General features: G+C 40.6%; 1 protein-coding gene across 1 annotated transcript in view; it reads right to left on the bottom strand.

Annotated features, from left to right (window-relative positions):
- The window catches only part of LOC134538581 (unconventional myosin-XV), a 205,305-nt gene that overhangs the window by 81,759 nt on the left and 103,002 nt on the right, over positions 1-20,544 (bottom strand). Inside the window, exons 42-46 of the mRNA XM_063380005.1 lie at positions 20,122-20,294; positions 18,999-19,127; positions 17,048-17,176; positions 14,884-14,999; positions 14,330-14,474 (exon numbers count right to left, since the gene is read on the bottom strand). Of these exons, the coding sequence (XP_063236075.1) occupies positions 14,330-14,474; positions 14,884-14,999; positions 17,048-17,176; positions 18,999-19,127; positions 20,122-20,294 (692 nt within the window). The remainder of the gene's footprint in view (positions 1-14,329; positions 14,475-14,883; positions 15,000-17,047; positions 17,177-18,998; positions 19,128-20,121; positions 20,295-20,544) is intronic.

The raw sequence follows: 20,544 nt of genomic DNA on the forward strand, positions 1-20,544 counted from the left end.
CCACACGCCGTCTCCCGAGACACCGCCCCAGGGCTGGACAGCCTTCCACACGCCGCGGGCGGTTGGGAGGAACAACACATCCGGAAGGCCAACCTGTATCCTCCAAACCTGTCTTTTTAGGGAAGCCTTTTTTTCACAGACGAGAGAGCCAAGCGTCTTATCGTGCATCTTCGGGTTTTTTTTGTTCATTGTAAATAAATATGGCGGTGTTGATAAAATGATACTAATGGCCAATTAGGTTAGGTTAGATACATTATAAATAATTTAAAACATTGTGGACGGTTGGTTATATTAGGTAAATATAGCTACATTAAAAATAAGGGGGAAAAAAAGCACGAACTTCGGGTTTTGGCTCTCTCGTCTGTGAAAAGAAGGCTTCCCGTCTTTTTAGTTCCCGGCAACCAAACAAATGAACATTCTTTCGACCGCTATTCTTAACAGCGCGCAATGCAGGTTTCAACAACTCAACAATGCACAGAGTCGATTCATCAAAAAAATTGAAACTGTGAACAACCGACGTTGGAGAAATCACCCAGTAGGATATCATCATTACGCATCACGTATCCAAGTTTATCCTTCCATCCTAATGGCATGATCCTGTACACATTGATCCTGTGGTACATGATTCTTTTATTGCTTTTACCTCCTGATTTTGTGCCATTTTGGTTCCTGACAGAAACTTAAAAACAAGCAACTGATTCTTCAATCAGCTAAATCCAAGCTCCTAAATACAACAATTGAAAAGTAAAATGTGTACATTTCAATTTTGTAACTCTATGGTATCTTGTTCGATGTAAATGTATCCAACACTAGCTGCCCGACCCGGCTTCGCAAGGCTATACTAATGGAAAAAAATTAAGCCACATCTCCCATTTACAGAAATGGTAAATAAAAAAAAATTCAGTGAAAATTTATTACAATGCTGTATAATGTACCGGAGAGAAAATGAATAGCAACGATGGTTTCCCGACTCGTGCACGCAACGTACAACTGATGTACCCGTACTTCGCTACGGCAGTCTACAGGCAGATCACTCTTGCGCCGCTCATTATACATGCCCCTCCTTGTGGGTACGCCACTGCCGCGCGATGCCCGTTGCCATGGAGACGCAGAAAGCATGAACAATGCAAAATCCTGTTCTCATGCAGACAAAGTACCCACTGTTGCCTGGTTTTAACCACCCATGGGATCTAATTTTCGGAAAATGTCATCCTGCATAACATAAGGAACATTACTGTGAAGTTTCAAGTCTGTAAAATATATATACTTGAAAAAAAGGGCAATAAAAAAACAAATTAAACAGAGAGAGGAAAAAAACAATACTTTAGGTTTGTGATTTAAAGTGATAAAAAGTATTTAAATACTAATTGAACTCTTATGAGGGTACTGATTGCTTCGTTGTTAATATCACACGGGTGTTTTTTACTTGTATGCGAAAATTAAGAATTATAAGGCATCTAGTGCGTGGCAACAATGTTAATAGGTAATAGGAAATAAACTTCTAGCGCCTGCGGCATTGTCAACACACACTTTGTACGTGTACTGCATGTTGTATCTAATCCCCTCCAATACATTTGATTCTAAATTGGACTTTTAGTAAGGATCCCTAATGTTATTGATAATATAATATAGCCTATAGCCTTCCTCGATAAATGTACTATCCAACACTGAAAGAATTTTTCAAATCGGACCAGTGGTTCCTGAGATTAGCGCGTTCAAACAAACAAACAAACTCTTCAGCTTTATAATATTAGTATAGATATGGGAATGTGATTTGTTCATGGGACGGACTGCCACCCAAGCCTTGGTGGTTGCAGGCTAGTTAATTTAAAAAAAAATTAAATATATATAAATTCCGTTATTACCAATTACATTAATCTCTATTTTATATAGAGCTCTGGAGTAGAGCTACGATAAATATATATAAATAAATAAATAAATAAATAAATAAATATATATATATAATTATACAAGTATTTCAGAATATTTCTTGTTCCTTCATTTTTCATGAAGTTTCATTGTAATAGAAATAAAATGCCAACATTTATTTTTGAAAGTAATTACCTGATGAGAAGAGCTCCCTTGCCGTACAAACCTGTAAATTCCATAGGAAGGACAGCCCCTTTGTGTAATAATTCCAGAGTTCATTTGACAATTTGATGTGCATCTGATTGTGACTGGTACTCCAGTACACATATTTTTATTCACGTTATTAGTAAATATTAGTTATTAGTAAATATTAACTTGTATATTGATGCAGTTTATATTTTAGAACACGAGAATGCTGTTTACCTCAATGTGCTGGCTGTTTCTGAAACTAACACACATTTTGGACTCGTCTATTCGGAAACAATGCATTCAAAATTAGGGGCACAAACCACTCAAAATGCAGCTGGCTGAGTTGAACCAAAAACCCGCAAATGAGGACTTACACGAGCCTAATGTTAAACCAGCCTGGATGTTCTGGCTTCCTTCAAGTGGAATATAGATATTTAAAAAAAAGGTACGAAATGAACAATAAAACATGGAAAAGAAAACAATATTTTTGATAATGAATATTTTTTTAAAAACAATGATATCCTAGTTGTTGGTTTAAGCAGAATGAAGTAATAAAATAACAATCCTAAAAATAAAAGCATATTTTGAGGAAAAGACATGATAATTTTTTTTTGATGCGGAAGTTGCTTTTTTTATTCCCACTTTAAAAACCTTTGATAGCAAGATCACTCATGATGGACCCAGACAATCACAAAATACGTGAGAGAGGAATCGCTCATGGACGAACATGGTGTCAAACCTAACAACTTGTGCTGAAGAGTAAAACTAATTTTTTTTCTTTTGTAGAAGCTAAGGTATGGCAGTTCTACTGAGTACTTTTCCTCATTTCTGCTGGAATCATGTTTTAGTCAGATACGTAACACTAGCAACTAAGTATATCACTACGGCATCAGAAGAAAGCCCCGTAGAAACTTGCAAAACAAGTTAAAAAAATTTTTTTATAAAGATTGAAAGCGCTGGGAAATGACTGAAGAATTTTAGAAACCGGTTGGCCATAATGTCAAGGTATTCAAGTTTTGTTGACTTACTACCCGAGGGAATAGCAATACTGTATGTGCAGTCAATACAGGACTATAATAGCTCGGGTACAGATACTTGTCAATAAAAATAATATTTCTATGTATTGTTTAAAGTGGCTTAGCAGGTAAATCAAAAGAAAGTATGCATAAATGTATTAAATATTAATTAAAGAGAAGGGAATTAGATGAGCCGAAAAAAATAATCTGTGTGTAATGATTCCAGAGTTAAATTTATTATATTATATAAAATTTTAAAAACTACTGAGAAAAAAAAATGTGAGCGAGTGTTTCAATACTCACCACAGAAGTGAAACGTCTAATATCGGTAACCAGCAAATTCCTGTGTTCTCATATTGCAAACACACTTATAATACGAAACTCAGATGCAAAATTTAACATAGAATTCTTAAAAATAACACAGAGCATGATAAATATATGAATAATTGTTTTTTCAACTCCATTTCTGGATGAGAATCACAAGTAGTTTCTGGAACCACTGCTGGGATTTGCTGCTGCAGCAGCTATGTCAATATTGAATCATTTGATTTGCGGAGAAAATTTTTAAACCATATAATTACGGCTACAATAAAGCGAAAGACTTAAAAAAATATATAAAAAATATACTAAACCCTGGCTTTAGACCTGATTTCCGACCAGTAATTTTAGTAAAGTACTGCCCTTCTTGTTAAAATTCATTTAACAGTTAATACTATAAAGTCTCCCTATGTCTTAGTGAACAGTGGTTCATGCCATTCACCACAGATGGCAGGACTGTAGTTGTTACATATCTCTGTTCCTTGACTTCCATCTCATTCACAAAATTAGTCCACCAAATGACGTATACCCGAGCTAAGATGTTACACATCAAAAAGAAAAAACTGATTCTTGTATCCTGCACATGAAACCTTGATTGGATCACGATTTGCAAGAGGAACTATAAAAAATAATTACGTAAAAATTTTTATATGCATTTGTTTGTGACTGGTATTCCAGCCAGTATACACATTTTTGATAAAATTATTAGATCAATATTTAGTTTTATTTTGATGCAGTAAGTAGTTTAAAACACTAGACGCTGAATACCTCCCACAACTGCAATGAAACTGGGACAAAAATATAAATCTACCAGATTTTGTAACTCCAACAATGTGTTGCCCATGTTGAAAATGACACACATTTTTGACACGTCTATTTGAAAATAAGGCATTCAAAATTAGGGGCACAAATCTTTTAATGTGCACCTGTTCATTAATGGACTATAAAACAGCGAATTGCACAAAAACTATTTAATTTGGCGACCGATGTCGCCAGATAGCAAGAGTACCCGATAGCACCACTTACCACCATGCCTTTGTAGAACAACTGACTTCCGGAGGAAGCAGGGCAGCCAACTCACAGCAGCCAAGTAGCAGCGCCACTATCGCCAGCAGCGCGGCGCGCGAGATTCAAAACTCAAGTGTGTTGACCAATGCCAACAATGTTTATAATGTCCAAGGTCTATTTACACGGAAACTATACAATATACATAACACATAACATACCGCCCACCTTGAAATCACCGATTTCAACAGTCACAGGGGAGCGGGCATAATTTCACTGCTGGCCGTTTGACAGTGCCTGTGACAGTGCGTACAGTGGCCACTCGTGCCACGCCGTCCGTTCCATGATGAAGATCAACAATGCGCCCCAGCGGCCATTGCAGAGGTGGAAGCCTGTCTTCCTTGACCAGCACCATCTGGTTGGGGGCAAGACCTGACGCCCTTTTCTGCCATTTGCTATGTTGTTGCAGCGTGTGCAGGTAATCCCGATGCCAGCGATGCCAGAAATCTTGATGTAGTCGGGATACAAGCTGCCAGCGATGCAAACAGTTCATTTTTACCTGACGTAAATCTGGTTCGGGTATTGTCACTAACGGTTCCAGCGTCAGGAAATGGCCTGGGGTCAGAGGAGTGAAGTCCTTGGGATCCGCACTGAGGGGACACAACGGCCTTGAGTTCAACACTGCTTCAACCTGAGCCAATACTGTGTTTAACTCCTCGTACGTTAGTATCTGCTCTCCTATCACTCTCCTCAAATGGGACTTGAACGACTTGACACCCGCTTCCCATAAACCCCCAAAGTGAGGAGCAGCTGGCGGGTTGAAATGCCAAGTCACACCAAGATGTGCGAGCGATGAAGCCACTGTTGTTTGATGGGAAGACGACGTGAGGAGTTGTTGTAGTTCGGAGAGCTGATTTCGTGCCCCAACAAAGTTGGTGCCACAATCGCTGTAGATGTCCGAGGAACGTCCTCGACGTGCAATGAAACGTTTATAGGCAGCCAAAAACACATCTGTCGATAAGTCCGAGGCTAGCTCGATATGTACTGCCTTTGTTGCGCAACAGACAAACACGCATAGATATGCTTTCAGCACAGCAGCCTTGCGAAGACGGGCCATCTTAATCAAGAATGGACCAGCGTAATCAACCCCCGACCTTGAGAACGGTTTTACCTGCTGAACCCGCATAGCTGGAAGGTTTCCCATCAGCGGAGCAACTGATGATGGAGATGCACGAAAACAACGCACACAACGGTGCACAAGGTTGGTGATTGCACGCTTGTCCCCCATAATCCAGAACTTCTCCCTGAGAATGGCCTGGAGTGCTTGTATTCCCGGATGTTGATTAACTTCATGGTAATGACCTATGATCAGTCTTGTCAGGGGATTCGATTTAGGAAGAAGGGCTGGGTGCTTCTGCTCAAAGGGCAGATCCGAATGAGACAGTCTGCCGCCCACCCTAATCACTCCCTTGGAGTCAATGAACGGTAGCAATCTACGAAGTTGTGGGGAGGTGATTTGATCCTTCTTCAAGGCAATTAAATCACTTCGATAGCACATGGACTGAACATAACGTATCCAGAACTCTAGGGCAGTGTTTAGATCCTTCGATGACAGCTCTTCTATGGCCCGTCCTTCCAGTGGATGACGACAATTGTTGATAAATCTGAACAAGCAGGCAGTAACACGCAACAGCCTTGTCAACCGACTGAAACGTTCCAATAATGTGTCCAAGTCCCCAGGGGAGATAAAAGTTCCCAATGCCACTACCTTCCTTTCAAGCAGGATTACGTCAGAAGCCTTAAGCACGGAATACCTTCAGGCCACTGGTCCTCAGCCTTCTTCAGCCATGAAGGGCCAGACCACCACAGAGGATGAGATACAATTTGTGCTGGCAGAAGCCCACGGGATCCACAGTCTGCCGGGTTATGTTCCGAACGAACATGCTTCCACCATTCTGGACGAGTTAGCTCTTGAATGTGACTAACCCGGTTTGCCACAAAGGTCTTTAACTCATGTGGAGAAGAGTTTATCCAGGCAAGAGTTACCTGTGAATCAGTCCAGGCAGTAACCGAACTGAAGTGCAGTGTCGCTCCATAGGCATCAATGACATGGTGAAGCAGGCGAGCCAACAAAAGGGCCCCACATAGTTCTAAGCGAGGCAGCGACTGAACCTTGAGTGGCGCTACCTTCGACTTGGCAATCAGCAAGTGTACCAGAACTGTACCATCAGGGTTGTCAATGCGCAAGTACACAACTGCTGCGTAACCAATTTCGGAGCTGTCCGAAAATCCATGCAACTGGTAGGAACCTCCTGCCTGTCCTCGAATCAGTCGGGGAATGGTAACTGATGACAGTTGTGACAGCTGAGTGTTGAAGTTCTTCCAGTTGCTTAGGATGTCATCCGGTGGTTCAGTATCCCAGCCCAGGTTCCGTGCCCACAAGACTTGGATCAGGTGCTTTGCAAACATACTCAGTGGGGTGAGCCACCCAAGAGGATCAAAAATCCTAGCCAGATTTGACAGGATTGTCCTTTTTGTGGCATTGCCAGAACTAGGCTGTATCTTGTAGGAATATGTGTCCGACACAGGATTCCATTGCAGACCCAAGACCTTAATGACACAATCGTCTGAATCCAATGAAAATGGTTGTGGGATCTCAATATCCTCCACTGGCAACCAATCCAGAAGAGCTTGGTGGTTGCTCATAAATTTGCGCAGCTTGAAGCCTCCCTTTCCTAGGAGTGTTATAAGCTCCCTCTGAATGGCCAAGGCAGAATCAACCGAATTAGATCCAGTGACAACATCGTCAACGTAGACATCTGTAAGTAAGACCTGTGATGCAGTTGGGAAGTGCTCGGTTTCATCCTGTGCCAATTGTTGAAGTGTACGTAATGCGAGAAACGGTGCTGCAGAGACACCATAGGTTACAGTCTTGAGACGATAATCCTTCACAGGTTCAGCATCATTAAACCTCCAAACAATGCGCTGATAATCCTGATGACGAGTGTGTACACCTATCTGTCTGTACATCTGTTTGATGTCACCAGTGAAGACTACTACATGCAGACGAAAACTCAACAATAGGTCAACTATGTCCCGTTGAAGCCGGGTGCCAGTAAAGAGCGCATCGTTCAGCGAAACACCTGAAGAGCTCTTGGCGGATGCATCAAAAACCACCCTCAGTTTTGTAGTTGAACTTTCAGGTTTAACCACACAGTGATGGGGAATATAATACGACTCTGACGGAATCTGTGACTCTGTTACTTCTTCCATGTGACCACTAGCTACATAATCACTCATAAACTCTGAATACATGACCTTCAATTTGGGATCAGACTTGAGACGATTTTCAAGACGAAGAAATCTGTTAAGAGCCTGCGGCCTTGACGCACCCAATTTCAGAAGAGGTTGCCGAAAGGGCAGTGATACACTGTAACGCCCATCTCCAGACCTCAGATGAGTTTTACTGAACCATTCCTCACATTTGACATCTTCAGGAGACTTGTGTGTTGTCACAGGAAACTCCTCTAATTCCCAGAACCTTTTTACTACCTCATCCAAAGGAGGGTGTGAAGTGAGAAGAGAGATACACAAAGATGTTGCAGTCAATGATGGGACTTGTGTGTCCACCTGTCCCATCAGTATCCACCCAAGCACAGAGTCCAGAGCTACGGGAGAACCGTCAATTTTGGCCCCAGTAAGGAGTCTAGGAACTAACTCTGCACCAATTAACAGATCAACAGGACCAGGGGTGTCAAATGCAGGGTCGGCAAGTTTCAAATGTGCCACTGCACCACGGACCCTGGCGCTCAGCTTGGCACTTGGCAAATTGGAGGTGATTCTCGAAATTACAAATACATCTACTGCAAACTGGGGGCTCGTGCTACCAACTGGTGCCATAACAATGGAGGCGCATGACTTGGCCACATTCACTGAAGTGTTAGCTAAACCTTGTACTGGTAGATGAGATCTTCTACGAGTAAGCCTCAATCTTTGCAGACAGCTCTCTGTGACGAAGCTAGCTTGGCTGGCAGTATCCAACAGAGCCCTCACGACCATTGGAGTTCCACTTGAATCAAACACGTGTACCTGTGCTGTTGATAATAACACTGTTCTTGCTTCACTTGGTAGAGCGGCAGCAACTGCAACAGTTGCAGGGTTTGGTTCAATGAGTGTGGTTGAAGCATCCTTGCCCGGACCAGGGTTGATGGCTGTCTGTTGCTCGAAGTGCAACAGAGAATGATGCCTGGATCCACAATAACGACACGATGATGATGAACAATCCTTGGATGCGTGAGATGGTGACAAGCAATTCAGGCATAATTTGTGCTCCTTAGCTATCTTATATCTGTCCTTGGGACTACTCTTGATGAATTTAGGGCACTTAAAAACAACATGGGTACCTACTGTTACAAACGCAACATGATTGTGGAGAGCTGACCAAACTTTTCACAGATTGACGAGCCTGTCTCCAGCTTGGCATTTGGTTCCTTGACTGTGTAGGTCCTGCACCTGGAACATGTGACCGAGAAGCTGTCACAGTTTCCTGGGCCCGACAATGGGTTTCGATAAAGGACAAAAGGTTTTTTACAGTTGGAAGGGCATCGGTTTGAGTAAGCTCCCACTGTGTTTGAAGGACAGAGTCTAACCGCTTGCACAAAATAGGGAGCAAAATCAAGTCCCATTGGTCTACAGGGACATCCAGTGCCCTAAGGGCCAAGAGGTTCTCGTTTACAATGGTTAACAAATTGCGCAGAGCCTTGGGTGAGTCAGACGCAGCCATTGGGGCCTTCAAGAGGGCCTCTACATGGACTGAGACAATTAGCCTCTTATTCTCGTAGCGGCCAACAAGAAGCTTCCACGCGACCTCGTAATTCGCTTCAGAGATCGGCAGAGATTGCACCATTCCAAGTGGTTCCCCATTAAGGGCGGTCTTGAGGTAGGCCAGTTTTTCCACTGATGATATATCAGCATTGTTGGCTACCAGGGTGATAAATAAATTAGAGAAATTAGCCCACTGCTGAGGGCTCCCATCAAACTTGGGAAGAGAGATTTTTGGAAGAGCCACACGAGATTTGCTCACCTGAGTAGTGGGTGTGCCTGGTGATACTACCTTGACCTCCTCAATGGCTTCCAATGTTGACATCACTTCAAAATATTTTTCTTCAAAGTCAGCCAAGCGTGCGGTGTGCGCCTCAGCATCGAATCCATCTTCGGTCGTTGCGGTTGTTTCAACGATGACGAAGTCCGTTTCGAACCTTTCTCGGACGCAGTGAAGGTCGCGCGCTGTGGCGCGAAACAAATTTATTTTTGAGCTATCACTGGGAACCATCTGCGCGAGATCAAAGGCTCGCTTAATACGACCTTCAGCAAGACGGATGCGCACCAGCGCCGACTGCCCTTCAGCCATGGTGATTGACTACCAAAGGGTTCAACGATCGTTTTCAAATGAAACGGAAGACATAACCTCAACCTAGAGGTTAGAGTCGTCGAACGAACTAGTTAAAACGTTTCAACCACAGCCGAGACACTGATCGCTGCTCCCGCCAACCAAATAACGAGCACTTCAGAGTCACAAACTGTTAGTCAATGTGCGAGAATTCACTTCACACGAGGCTAACAACGCCGCGATAACACGAACGAAAATTACACAAAAAAACGAACGAAAATACCGGAACTAGATCCGGCCCGGAGGACCAAAAATGTTCATTAATGGACTATAAAACAGCGAATTGCACAAAAACTATTTAATTTGGCGACCGATGTCGCCAGATAGCAAGAGTACCCGATAGCACCACTTACCACCATGCCTTTGTAGAACAACTGACTTCCGGAGGAAGCAGGGCAGCCAACTCACAGCAGCCAAGTAGCAGCGCCACTATCGCCAGCAGCGCGGCGCGCGAGATTCAAAACTCAAGTGTGTTGACCAATGCCAACAATGTTTATAATGTCCAAGGTCTATTTACACGGAAACTATACAATATACATAACACATAACAGCACCTTTCTGGGAAAAAATAAAAAGTTACGGTCAGATAGCATAGAGAGCAGTGCCAAAACATTTCATATAGTCATAACTTTAACCATAACAAAAATATTTTTTTTTCCAAAATGTTATTTAAATCTTGTACAGTGAATGCTGTTATGCACTCTACCATTTCAGAGGAGAGTGCGCGGGGCTGGGGCAAGCAGTAGCAGAGGAACGCGACGTGCGTTACCTGGAACAGCCGGCCAATGAGCAGCACGGGGTCCCTGCCGAGACGCACGCTGCGGTAGAGCGCCAACACGACACCGAGGCGACGAGACAGTCGGACCGCCTCATACCAGCGCCGCAGCAGAGACGCTGACGAGTGGGCCGGGGTTCCCGCCTCGCGAGCGTCACCACCCCACGAGGAACGGAAGACGTGATTACCCTTGCTTCGCCGGAACACCACTTCGTCCGTCTCCGAGACCGACCGGAGGGGTTCCTTCGCCAGCGAGCCAGGCGATAGGCAGACGTAGTCTTCGTCTTCGGCACCGCAAGCCACGGCCTCACGTCTCCAGCATTCCACATTCTCATACGAGTCGTGATCCCCGTGATTGTCATTCATCTTAGGTGGGACGCACGAAAACACAACCGCAGAAGCTTTATTCGTAGCTGATTTGTGATAATCAAAAATTAAAAAAAAAAAAAAGTCCTCTGCTTGTAGACCACACAAGAGTGTCGAGGGTAGAGGCTCACATCCCAGCTGTATCACTTGGAAAGGTCACAACTGTCCTAACGTCACCAACGTCACGAACTGCCTGCAGCACACTGAGCCGAACAAACACTTCTGCTGCCCAAGATCCCTCAGCTCTCGACAGATGAACGAGGGAGCGGTTCTGCCCCATCGGTGCTCCACTTGACGGGAATGCTCTCGCTGACAGTGGCTCGGTTACTCACCGGAGAGTGACCGAGCGAGACTGCCCGACACTTCTTTGTACGCACTTTCCAGGCCGGGCAAAGAAGAAAACTTATTTTGTAAAAGTAAGAAATCGCTGTTGTAGTTTGAAAAACGTGATGCTGCCACTAAACACCAAAAAGTAAGAACAAGAATATATAGGTAAATGCGATAAAACCGAAATAACACCGAAATGTGTGTCAAAACACCACATAACGCCGAAATGCAAGTTAACACAACATTTAGCACCGAAATGCTACTAAAATCATAAAAATTAATCAGCCTTATTAATGAAAATTTAACTCAAATCACAAAACCCTAAACTTTTGTAAAATAAATTCAATTAATGTAATTTATTAAGCAGGAAATTAGCATCAAAATGTATGTATTAAAAATATTGGAAATTTTTGTTTAAATTTTTGATGTTGCAGTTCTTATTAGTAACTCTTTATTACGTTATTGAATTGGTACATTTTTCAAACACATTTTATTGTTCCTAGTAGTGAAACATGCTTATTAAGCATTATTATATTGTAAAAGTAAAATATATACAATAGCCGAAATCATGTCATGTTTGTTTAAAAATTTGCCATCTCTATGAATCAACCTAATTTAAATAAATAATAAAATTTACCACTAAAATCCTGTCTTAAAAACAAAATTAGCCTAAAAATAAAACCACATAATCTTGTTTCTTGACATAAAAGAAAATAGTACTTTCTTCATTTTTACTAGAATATTATTGGACCAGATGACAAAGTGTTACTGCTCACTTATCGCCGTTCCAGTATAAAAAAACCCAACAACATAAAATGTTTCTTTGCAAAAAGTTTTTTGGTTAATTGAACATTTCAGTAACAATTTAAAACTTGAAAATAATAAGTGGGCTATCCATTATAATTTATCAGGAATGACATCATACTTCTAATTCTCCATAGACATATCTATGTTGCAGCAGTTCTCGCTCATTATGTCTCGCCTACTGAGATAAAACCCTGCATGACGAGCCATCAAGCAGATGGCTATGCACCCGGCAGAGTGAATTTACATGATTCGCATGCTTCAGAACTTAGAACGATATTGTCATACCTATTTCAACTATTCAGCATTATATTTTGCCTTTATCGGTGTAAAATGTGTTCCATTTCAAGTACTACACTGACTCCTCAACCATACCTTACTCATATTTGTAAGCTGCTGCAAAAATTAATTTTCGGATTGATCGAATAGAAACCAGTTGCCAAGGACAAGTTTCAGACTGGTAACATCAAACAATGGCGGTCCTATGAAAGCGACAATGTGGGCGTTCGCGATAACTGTAGATATAAAAAAATGCTTTTCAAGATGTCATAAATGTATTAATAGCTTATGAGGACATTATTTATAAACATTTCTGATTCCCCATTTAACTGACAGGTATTTAAAGCCTATCAATCACTCAAAATCATCCAGTCATATGCTTTCACTCTTCAACTTAATGTGCCCCCCCCCCCCCAACACAACTCCATAATCCCACTACCACAAAAATTCACCCCTTCCCAAAATTCATATCTGGGTCCACAATTGAAAAAAAAAAAATGGTTGTTAGAACTTGCTAAGATTGCAGTTTTTCAGATTATTATTTATTTCTGATCAAACTAATGGTAAGATTTATTACAACATTTTTTGATGAGAAGGAGAAAGAGATCAACGTTTTATGTACACGTGGAAAAAAAAAGCATGCCACTTCAATATACATAACATAGGTACCTACCTTTTGTGAATACATTTTTTATTCATTACCAACATTCCCATTATAAAAAACAAATTCAGGTGTGCATAATGCACATTACATATTTTCTCGGTCGCTATTTGCCACAGAGTTGGAAGAATACAAGATACCATCACCAGTTGGTTTGTGAAGTGTATCCATTACTCAGAGGTGCCCACCCCCCCCAAACACTATGACTCACCCCCCCCCCTTCCTAACCTAATGATGCCGCCCCCCCCCCGCGAAATTTTTTATGCCAATTTCTCAATGATTTACTCAATTATTTTATAATATTATACTTTTTTAGTATTATATTTTATCACATTTTGCATTAATTAAAACTGATTTTCTAATAATAATTTTGGTCATATCAGGTAATATTTCCATCCTGAACCGACAGATGCCAAACTGCTTTTGTTGAGGAAAGTGCGGGGTTGCCGATTTGATTTACAAGATACCTTTCAATTATCAAAGCACCAGAAACGTATTTTCACATTAGAAGCTATAATTATGTAAATAATATATACATTTTTCTCGTCTTTTAACCACCCCCCCCCCCCCCCCTGAAATTTTAATGACGCAGTCTGCATCGTTACCCCCCCCCCCCCCCCCCTTGTGGGCACCCCTGCATTACTTAAACACGAGCTTTGTTTGGGTGAGCTGTACCTCCTACGACCTCTGCAAACAAACAGCAACCAAACAGTAACGTAGTGTTTTTACTACCGGAAGTACTACAAGCAAGCACAGATGTGATACTATAACTCCCGCTCGTGGGCGCTACTCGCGTTCCTGGGCGCTACTCCTGCACCTGGGAGGTGTGTGGAAGGTGCAGAAGGCGTGGGTTGGTGAGAATTAAGACTTTAAATGCCTGGTTTCACAATGACATAGGTTATTACAAGATTCACAATAACAGTGTGATTGTTTTAACATTCAGGAGAAAACAATTCTAATGACTAATTAAAACAGGGGAGATAAAAAAGCAAGGAAAACTATGTTTTATAACCAAATATATATATAAATTTCAGGTGTAAAATTTAAAAATAAATATAAATCATATTAAAATCTTATAACTGGTATTGCTCATTCAAATTTAAGACAGTGATGACACAGATTTAAGTGAACATTACTCTCTTTCAATGCCGCTTGGATGTTAGTATTTTCTCTAAACCCGCTAACTTCACGCCCACGTAACACCTCCAGGTGCCGGAGTCACAGGAGGCACAGCTCGCGAGCACAGGTGAGAGTCTCGTCGCAGGGCTTACCTTCTCACTGGCGAGGGAGTACTGCTCGATCATGCTGAGCACCTGGTTGGCGCGATGCGTGTAGAGCAGCACACGGCCGCCCGTGCTCAGCAGCAGCTGCACGGCGCTGCCCTTCGGCACGCTCGTCTCCGCGATCTCCTCGAAGCTGTGGGCACGTGGCACAGAGTCACCACATCGCCACGGCAGAGACTACATTACCTCATGAACAAACACAACTGAATAAGGTTCCTCGTTGCCTCATGGATACCCAGGTTATTACAGTTGGTAATATGTAGGCCCATGCGATTACTAGTTTTTTGATGTAAAAAGTGAATACCAAGTTGTATGTTAAAAATATTTGTGAAGTCGAATCGAATTGCGAACACTGTTTTTGGTGGACCTGTATTATACTTATTTTATAAAATAAAGGACTAAAGTAAAAAAAATAATTGTTTAAAATTTTATGTTTGAACCGTTTCAGTGATAAACCTATTGGGTGCTATGTCTAACATAATTCCCCTGGATGGGAGGTTAAGGTGTGGCCCCCCTGGATGGGAGGTTAGGGTGCGGCCCACCTGAATGTGTCCAACACCTGCAGCTGCTCGTCGAGGGACGAGGTCTCCCGTCGCAGCAGCCGCACCCCGGAGTGGGACACGGCCAGCATCTGCACGGCCGGGTGCTGGTGCCCGCCCTGCGACACACACTCGCTTGCAGCCAGACACACACAGCAACACGCTCCGAGCTGTGGCAATCCTGGTTTGGGGTGTCCCGAGGTTTCCCCAATGTAATACAAAATCTCAATTGCTTCACCAGGAATAAAAGCAGCATCCTGTTGAATGTGAGTATCCTGTTTATGAAGCTAAGTGGCAGATCTACAAATTAAACTGCAAAAACAAAACAAAACAAAAAAAAATTCGAGTGAGGGAGGCTTTTAGTACTAAACAGTACTTGTAGTAGTTAACATCTAACCTCTAAAATGAGGAAATTCATGTGCTTTCACATTGAAAATACACTTATAATATCAAATTCAGACACAAAATTAACGCCGAATTAAAAAAAAAAAATATGTAGAACGTGATAAATATACGGAAATTGTTTTTTTCAAATACATTTCTGAACGCGAATCACATGTAGATTCCGCACCCACGACTAGAATTCGCTGCCGGAGCAGCTGTGTCTACTATCAAATCATTCCATTTGCAGACCAAAATTTTAAACTATAAAATGAAACAGCTCCAATAAAAGCAAACATGATTTTAAAAATAATATAAAACCCCAAGGTTTTGGACCTGATTTTTGACAATAAATTTTATCAAAATACTGCCCAAGTTGTTAAAATTCATCACAACAGTTAAAAATATAAAGATTCCCTTTGTCTTTGTGAACATTGGTTTCCACCATCCACTACAGATGGCAGCACCGTGATTGTTGCACATTGTTGCACAGTACTTGAACAACGACTGACAAAACACTTAGAAAATTTCAGTTAGCTGGAGACTTTCCCGAAATACTGCCTTATGATTGGCTACAACATTTATTCTTACAGTTACTATGATTCCCCTCGGTCTGTTTCAAGTCTCTGTCTTTCTCTTATATCTTCCTTCTCTTTTTAATTTAACACATAATTCTGGGATTCTCCAGTCAGATATTCCCATGGCCTGTCTCTCTCTTACACAGGATGCAATAAATTATCATCTTTCGGTGCCGTTGTGTTGCCACACCTCTTTCTTTCTCTCTGCACACAATACTGTTTTAAAACTACTATAAAAAATACATAAAATTATTAATATAAAAGCAGCATCCTGTTGAATGTGAGTATCCTGTTTGTGAAGCTAAGTGGGAGATAATAATAAAAAAAAAAATTAAAAAAAACTGAAATTAACACTTACATAAATAATAATCACGCCAGTGCAGTGAAAACCAATAAAAATTATAGTTAAGAGGCTTTTCAAAACAAAATATTAAAATTAATCATACGACTATTACAAATAATAAAATACAAGTATGAGAAACTAGGTCGTGACGACCTTGAAGGCTATAGGTAACCAGCTGATATATTGAATAATGAGAAAACATAATATTTATTCTTTAAAGGCAATTCTTGTAATTGTAATTTTACTTCATTTTATTTATTTAATTACATTTTGGGTACAAATCATTTCAATTTGTATTGTATCAAGTGATTTTTGTTTGTTTTGTTAGGTTTCCGATCCAATTCGGTATATGTGGATGGATGTATATCATTTTCCATTTGTATCGTTTCAGATTATTTAGTACATTTTTTCACATTAATATGTACAGTAAGGTACCATTTCCACACAGGGTCTTGCAATGTTACAACATCAATTTCGAGATGTTTCCTTAGTTCGGAGAGGTCCTGAGAATCCCTCGCCTACCTAACACTCGCACGGCAGTAGTTGTCGAACACGCAACCAATGACTAAGGGCCAATGGCGGCTTCAGGATGACTTTTCGGGAGGGGCTACCGCACAAAGAAAGGTCGTAGTTGCAAAAAAATGAAAGTGGTCAGATATTGGCCCTGGAATATTATTTACAAATTACAGGTTTCAAATACGGAACCTTAGTAGCTCCATGCAACTTTTGATGTAAAAGTTTAACATATGAAATTAAATATCTAAGTAAACATGAATATACACTAATCAATAAAATTGGTCTCGGGAGGGGCTATCGACCCCACCGCCCCCCTTCTGGAGCCGCGCTTGCTTGGGGCAGAACTCACGGAGACGGGGAAGATCCGGGCAAAGTACACCGGCCAGTCCTTCGCCAGGTCCACGACATTCTTCTTTATGGTGACCTTCTGCGGCGAGGAGAGCAGGTTGTTGAGCGAGACGCCGTAGCTGTCCAGCAACTGCACAGTAACGTAACATACACGTAAACATATCCTTATTTTAATTAACGTCTTCATTACTCCATACTTACAATAAAACAACATTTTCCTGTAGAGAAATTGAGAAGGAAAAAAAACTATCAAACAATTTCTAGCAGCCATAAATGTTCAATACAAATCCTGTAAAAAAAACAAACATACTTATCCCATAAAAACCCACTGAACTTTGAAATAAATAAAATAATGAATATTAAAATTATCTTACATTCAAGAGTTCCCAATGTAGGTATTTCATATTGCGACTTCAGACCTACTCCTGGCTCCACATAATCTATGAAGAGAGCATCTGTTTTTCGGCTAGTTGAAAAAACACCAATAAGTCTATAAAGTGAAACTAAATGACAAAATAATTGTCTGCTAAAGTTTACCATAGAATATCTATTTATAGATACAGACAAGACTCAAAGTTTTATTTTTGGCCGAATATCATTTTTTGGTTTTAGTATTCTATTTTTTTTATGAATTGTGGTTATTCATAAAGATAGCATTTCATTTGACAAATAGTATTACATTTAAATGTTTCATAAAAATTTCTTTTTTTTGTGTAATTTTGACTGATATATGGTACACTTGTACAATATAATAAATTTATACATGTATTTGGAACAATAAAAATAAAGAATTTGAGTGTTTAAAAAAATGTACCAATGTAATATGTAAAAATGTGTTACTATGTATTAACCTTGGCAAAATAATATATTAAAAAAAATTAAAAACACGTTTTAATTGTATAAACAAAAAAGTAAACAATAATCTTTAAATTTTATTAATCAGTTCAACAGAGGCCGAATTACCTACAACTCTGTAAACCAAAAATTTTTTCATTCATACATAAGCTTCAAATAAGAATCAAGTAATTAACAAAACAATAAATTTTAATGAAGAAAAAAAAAAGCATAGGGTGCTTGATATCAGTTGTCTTAAATTTTCTACCACTAGTGTCTATTCGTTAGGACAGGGTCATTATGAAAATTAAAGAAGAGAGCACTCCATTTTTTTCCCCATTAAATTAATTGTTTTTTTTTTAATTACTTGATTCTTATTGAACACACTTTTATTAAAAAATGTTGTTATATGGAGTTGTAGTTAATACTGTCGCTGTTGAACAAATTAATTAAATTAATTTTTTTTAGGTAATACAATTAAAGCATTTTTTTTTTAGGTTTTTTCAAATATAATATTATTTTTTTTACTTTTTAGTTTATATTGAATTAAATTTTTTTATAAATTTCCCAAAATGCACTACAAAATAAATTTTTCAAAGACCAGAAAATTTTGGGGGGCAACTTGACTCCCACTCCCTCTAGGGGTCCGGTGGCGCCTGAAGGGTCCCGGAAGCACGTCAGAATTAACGTATTATCTTTGAAAGATTTGTGCAACAGGAGTGTGTGACTTGATGTAGGCTTTTGGACATACGCCATCGCTATGCTCACGCATGTCTGTAGAAGAATACTACACAAAAAATAAAACAAAAAAAAAAAACACAAAAATGACAAAAAACACAATAATTAAGCAAATTCTTATTCCGGTTGTGGAGTTACCGTGTGGTGTTTATATCCTGACGACAGCAAATTTTTTTTTGCTTAATTTGTGTTTTTTGTCAATTTTTTTGTATAGTTTTCTTCTACAGACATACACGAGCATAGCAACGGCATATGTCCGAAAGCCTACTACATCAAGTCAGAATTAACGTATGTACTACTGCTTCAAAATTTCCCCGACTCTCGAGAACTTGGGCGGGGGGGGGGGGGGGGGGGGGGGGGCGGGGAACGGCGCTGCTCACCTTCTTCATGTTGGCGCGCTGGTCGCGACCGATGCGCAGGCACGGTCCCGCCAGCACGTCCCGCACCACCTGGCAGAACACCAGGTGCAGCGCCAGCGGGCTGACGAGCGTCTCTCCCGGGGAGAACACCTGCCCGCACACACACACACACCACGCCGTCAGGCCTCCACGTCAAGCCAACACTATCAAACTGAATGTTTCAAATACATAGTTTCAAGTCACGTCATCCAACTGCGAATATTGTTCTCGGGGGAACCTGCAATATCCTTTATTTTACAAAATACAATGATTTCAGTAAAAAAAAAAAATTAGTTGTCTGCAAAGTTGGTTTACGAGACGATAGTTTAATGTGACGTCATAACCAAAACCATTGATAAAATGATTGCATACTTTTTATGAATAATATTGAATCATTATTTATTTTAATAATAAAAGAATAAATACTTGAAATTATGCTAGTAATCAGATTTTTTAAAATGCAAGAATAATTAACCTTTATTGCCGAAATTGTTGTTGTAATAAGCAATGAAAACCACATTAACTTTTCACTTCACTTTATAAACAGTCGAGTGGAAGAGAGATAGATGCGGCGCAAGCGTACAATGAGCGTAACGGACACAGCGTAACGGAACAATGTGCGTAATGGGACACAGAGTAACGGAACAATGTGTGTAATGGGACATTTCATCTATTTATTAGATGTTGTCACATCAAAAAATCATTTAATGTTTGTAATGTTTCAACTGATCAAGTGATTAACCAGTTGGGCCCTATGCATAACATCATTCAATATAAATGATAAAATAACCATTCTTGACATTAATCCAAAGCATTTATAAAAGCAAACCGAGAGTATTATTTTTTAAGTACCTAACCAACTTTGTTGAAGTAAAACAGATAAAACACAAAAATCAACTAAATATATTTTATGGGTGAATCTTAGGCTTTGGAAAAAAAAAATACCCAAAGCTCACTTCAGGCTCAAAAAAGCTTTTCATCGCACCTGAAGCTTCAAATAAAACTAGGTAATAGCAAATTCCCTGGCAAAAAAATCAAATCGGATGATGATAAGAGCTCGGACTGGTTCGCCCGGTGAAGGCTTCGCACGCAGCCGGCAGCTCACCTCCTTCCTCACGACCAGCCGCCAGCTGACGCGGTTGTACGTGAAGTAGGCGGCCGCGCTGGGGCCGAACAGCTTGGTCTGCGCCGCCTCCACGCTGCGGTCCAGGTCCCGGCGGTCCATCACCGTCGGCGGCGCCGAGTCCACCGGCCTCAGGAACTCCGACGACTCCTCGACTGAGAACAACCAGCGACACTGGTCTGGCACGACGCCACTCGGAGCTGCATCGACTCACGTCCGAGAAGCATTCAATCTAAAGTACACTTCTCCTTTAGTCCTCTTAGAAAAAAATATGTTATGATTATAAAATGAACAATAAACCAGACAATGTTTAAAAAAAAAAATAGTGAATTTGTTTTTTTTTTTGAGATTCTCTTAAATAGTTCAACAACCCGACTACCTCTGCCTGGAAAATTTCTGCCAAGG

The sequence above is a fragment of the Bacillus rossius genome, chromosome 13 (genome assembly GCF_032445375.1).
Source record: "Bacillus rossius redtenbacheri isolate Brsri chromosome 13, Brsri_v3, whole genome shotgun sequence".
In the NCBI taxonomy this organism is placed as follows: domain Eukaryota; kingdom Metazoa; phylum Arthropoda; class Insecta; order Phasmatodea; family Bacillidae; genus Bacillus; species Bacillus rossius.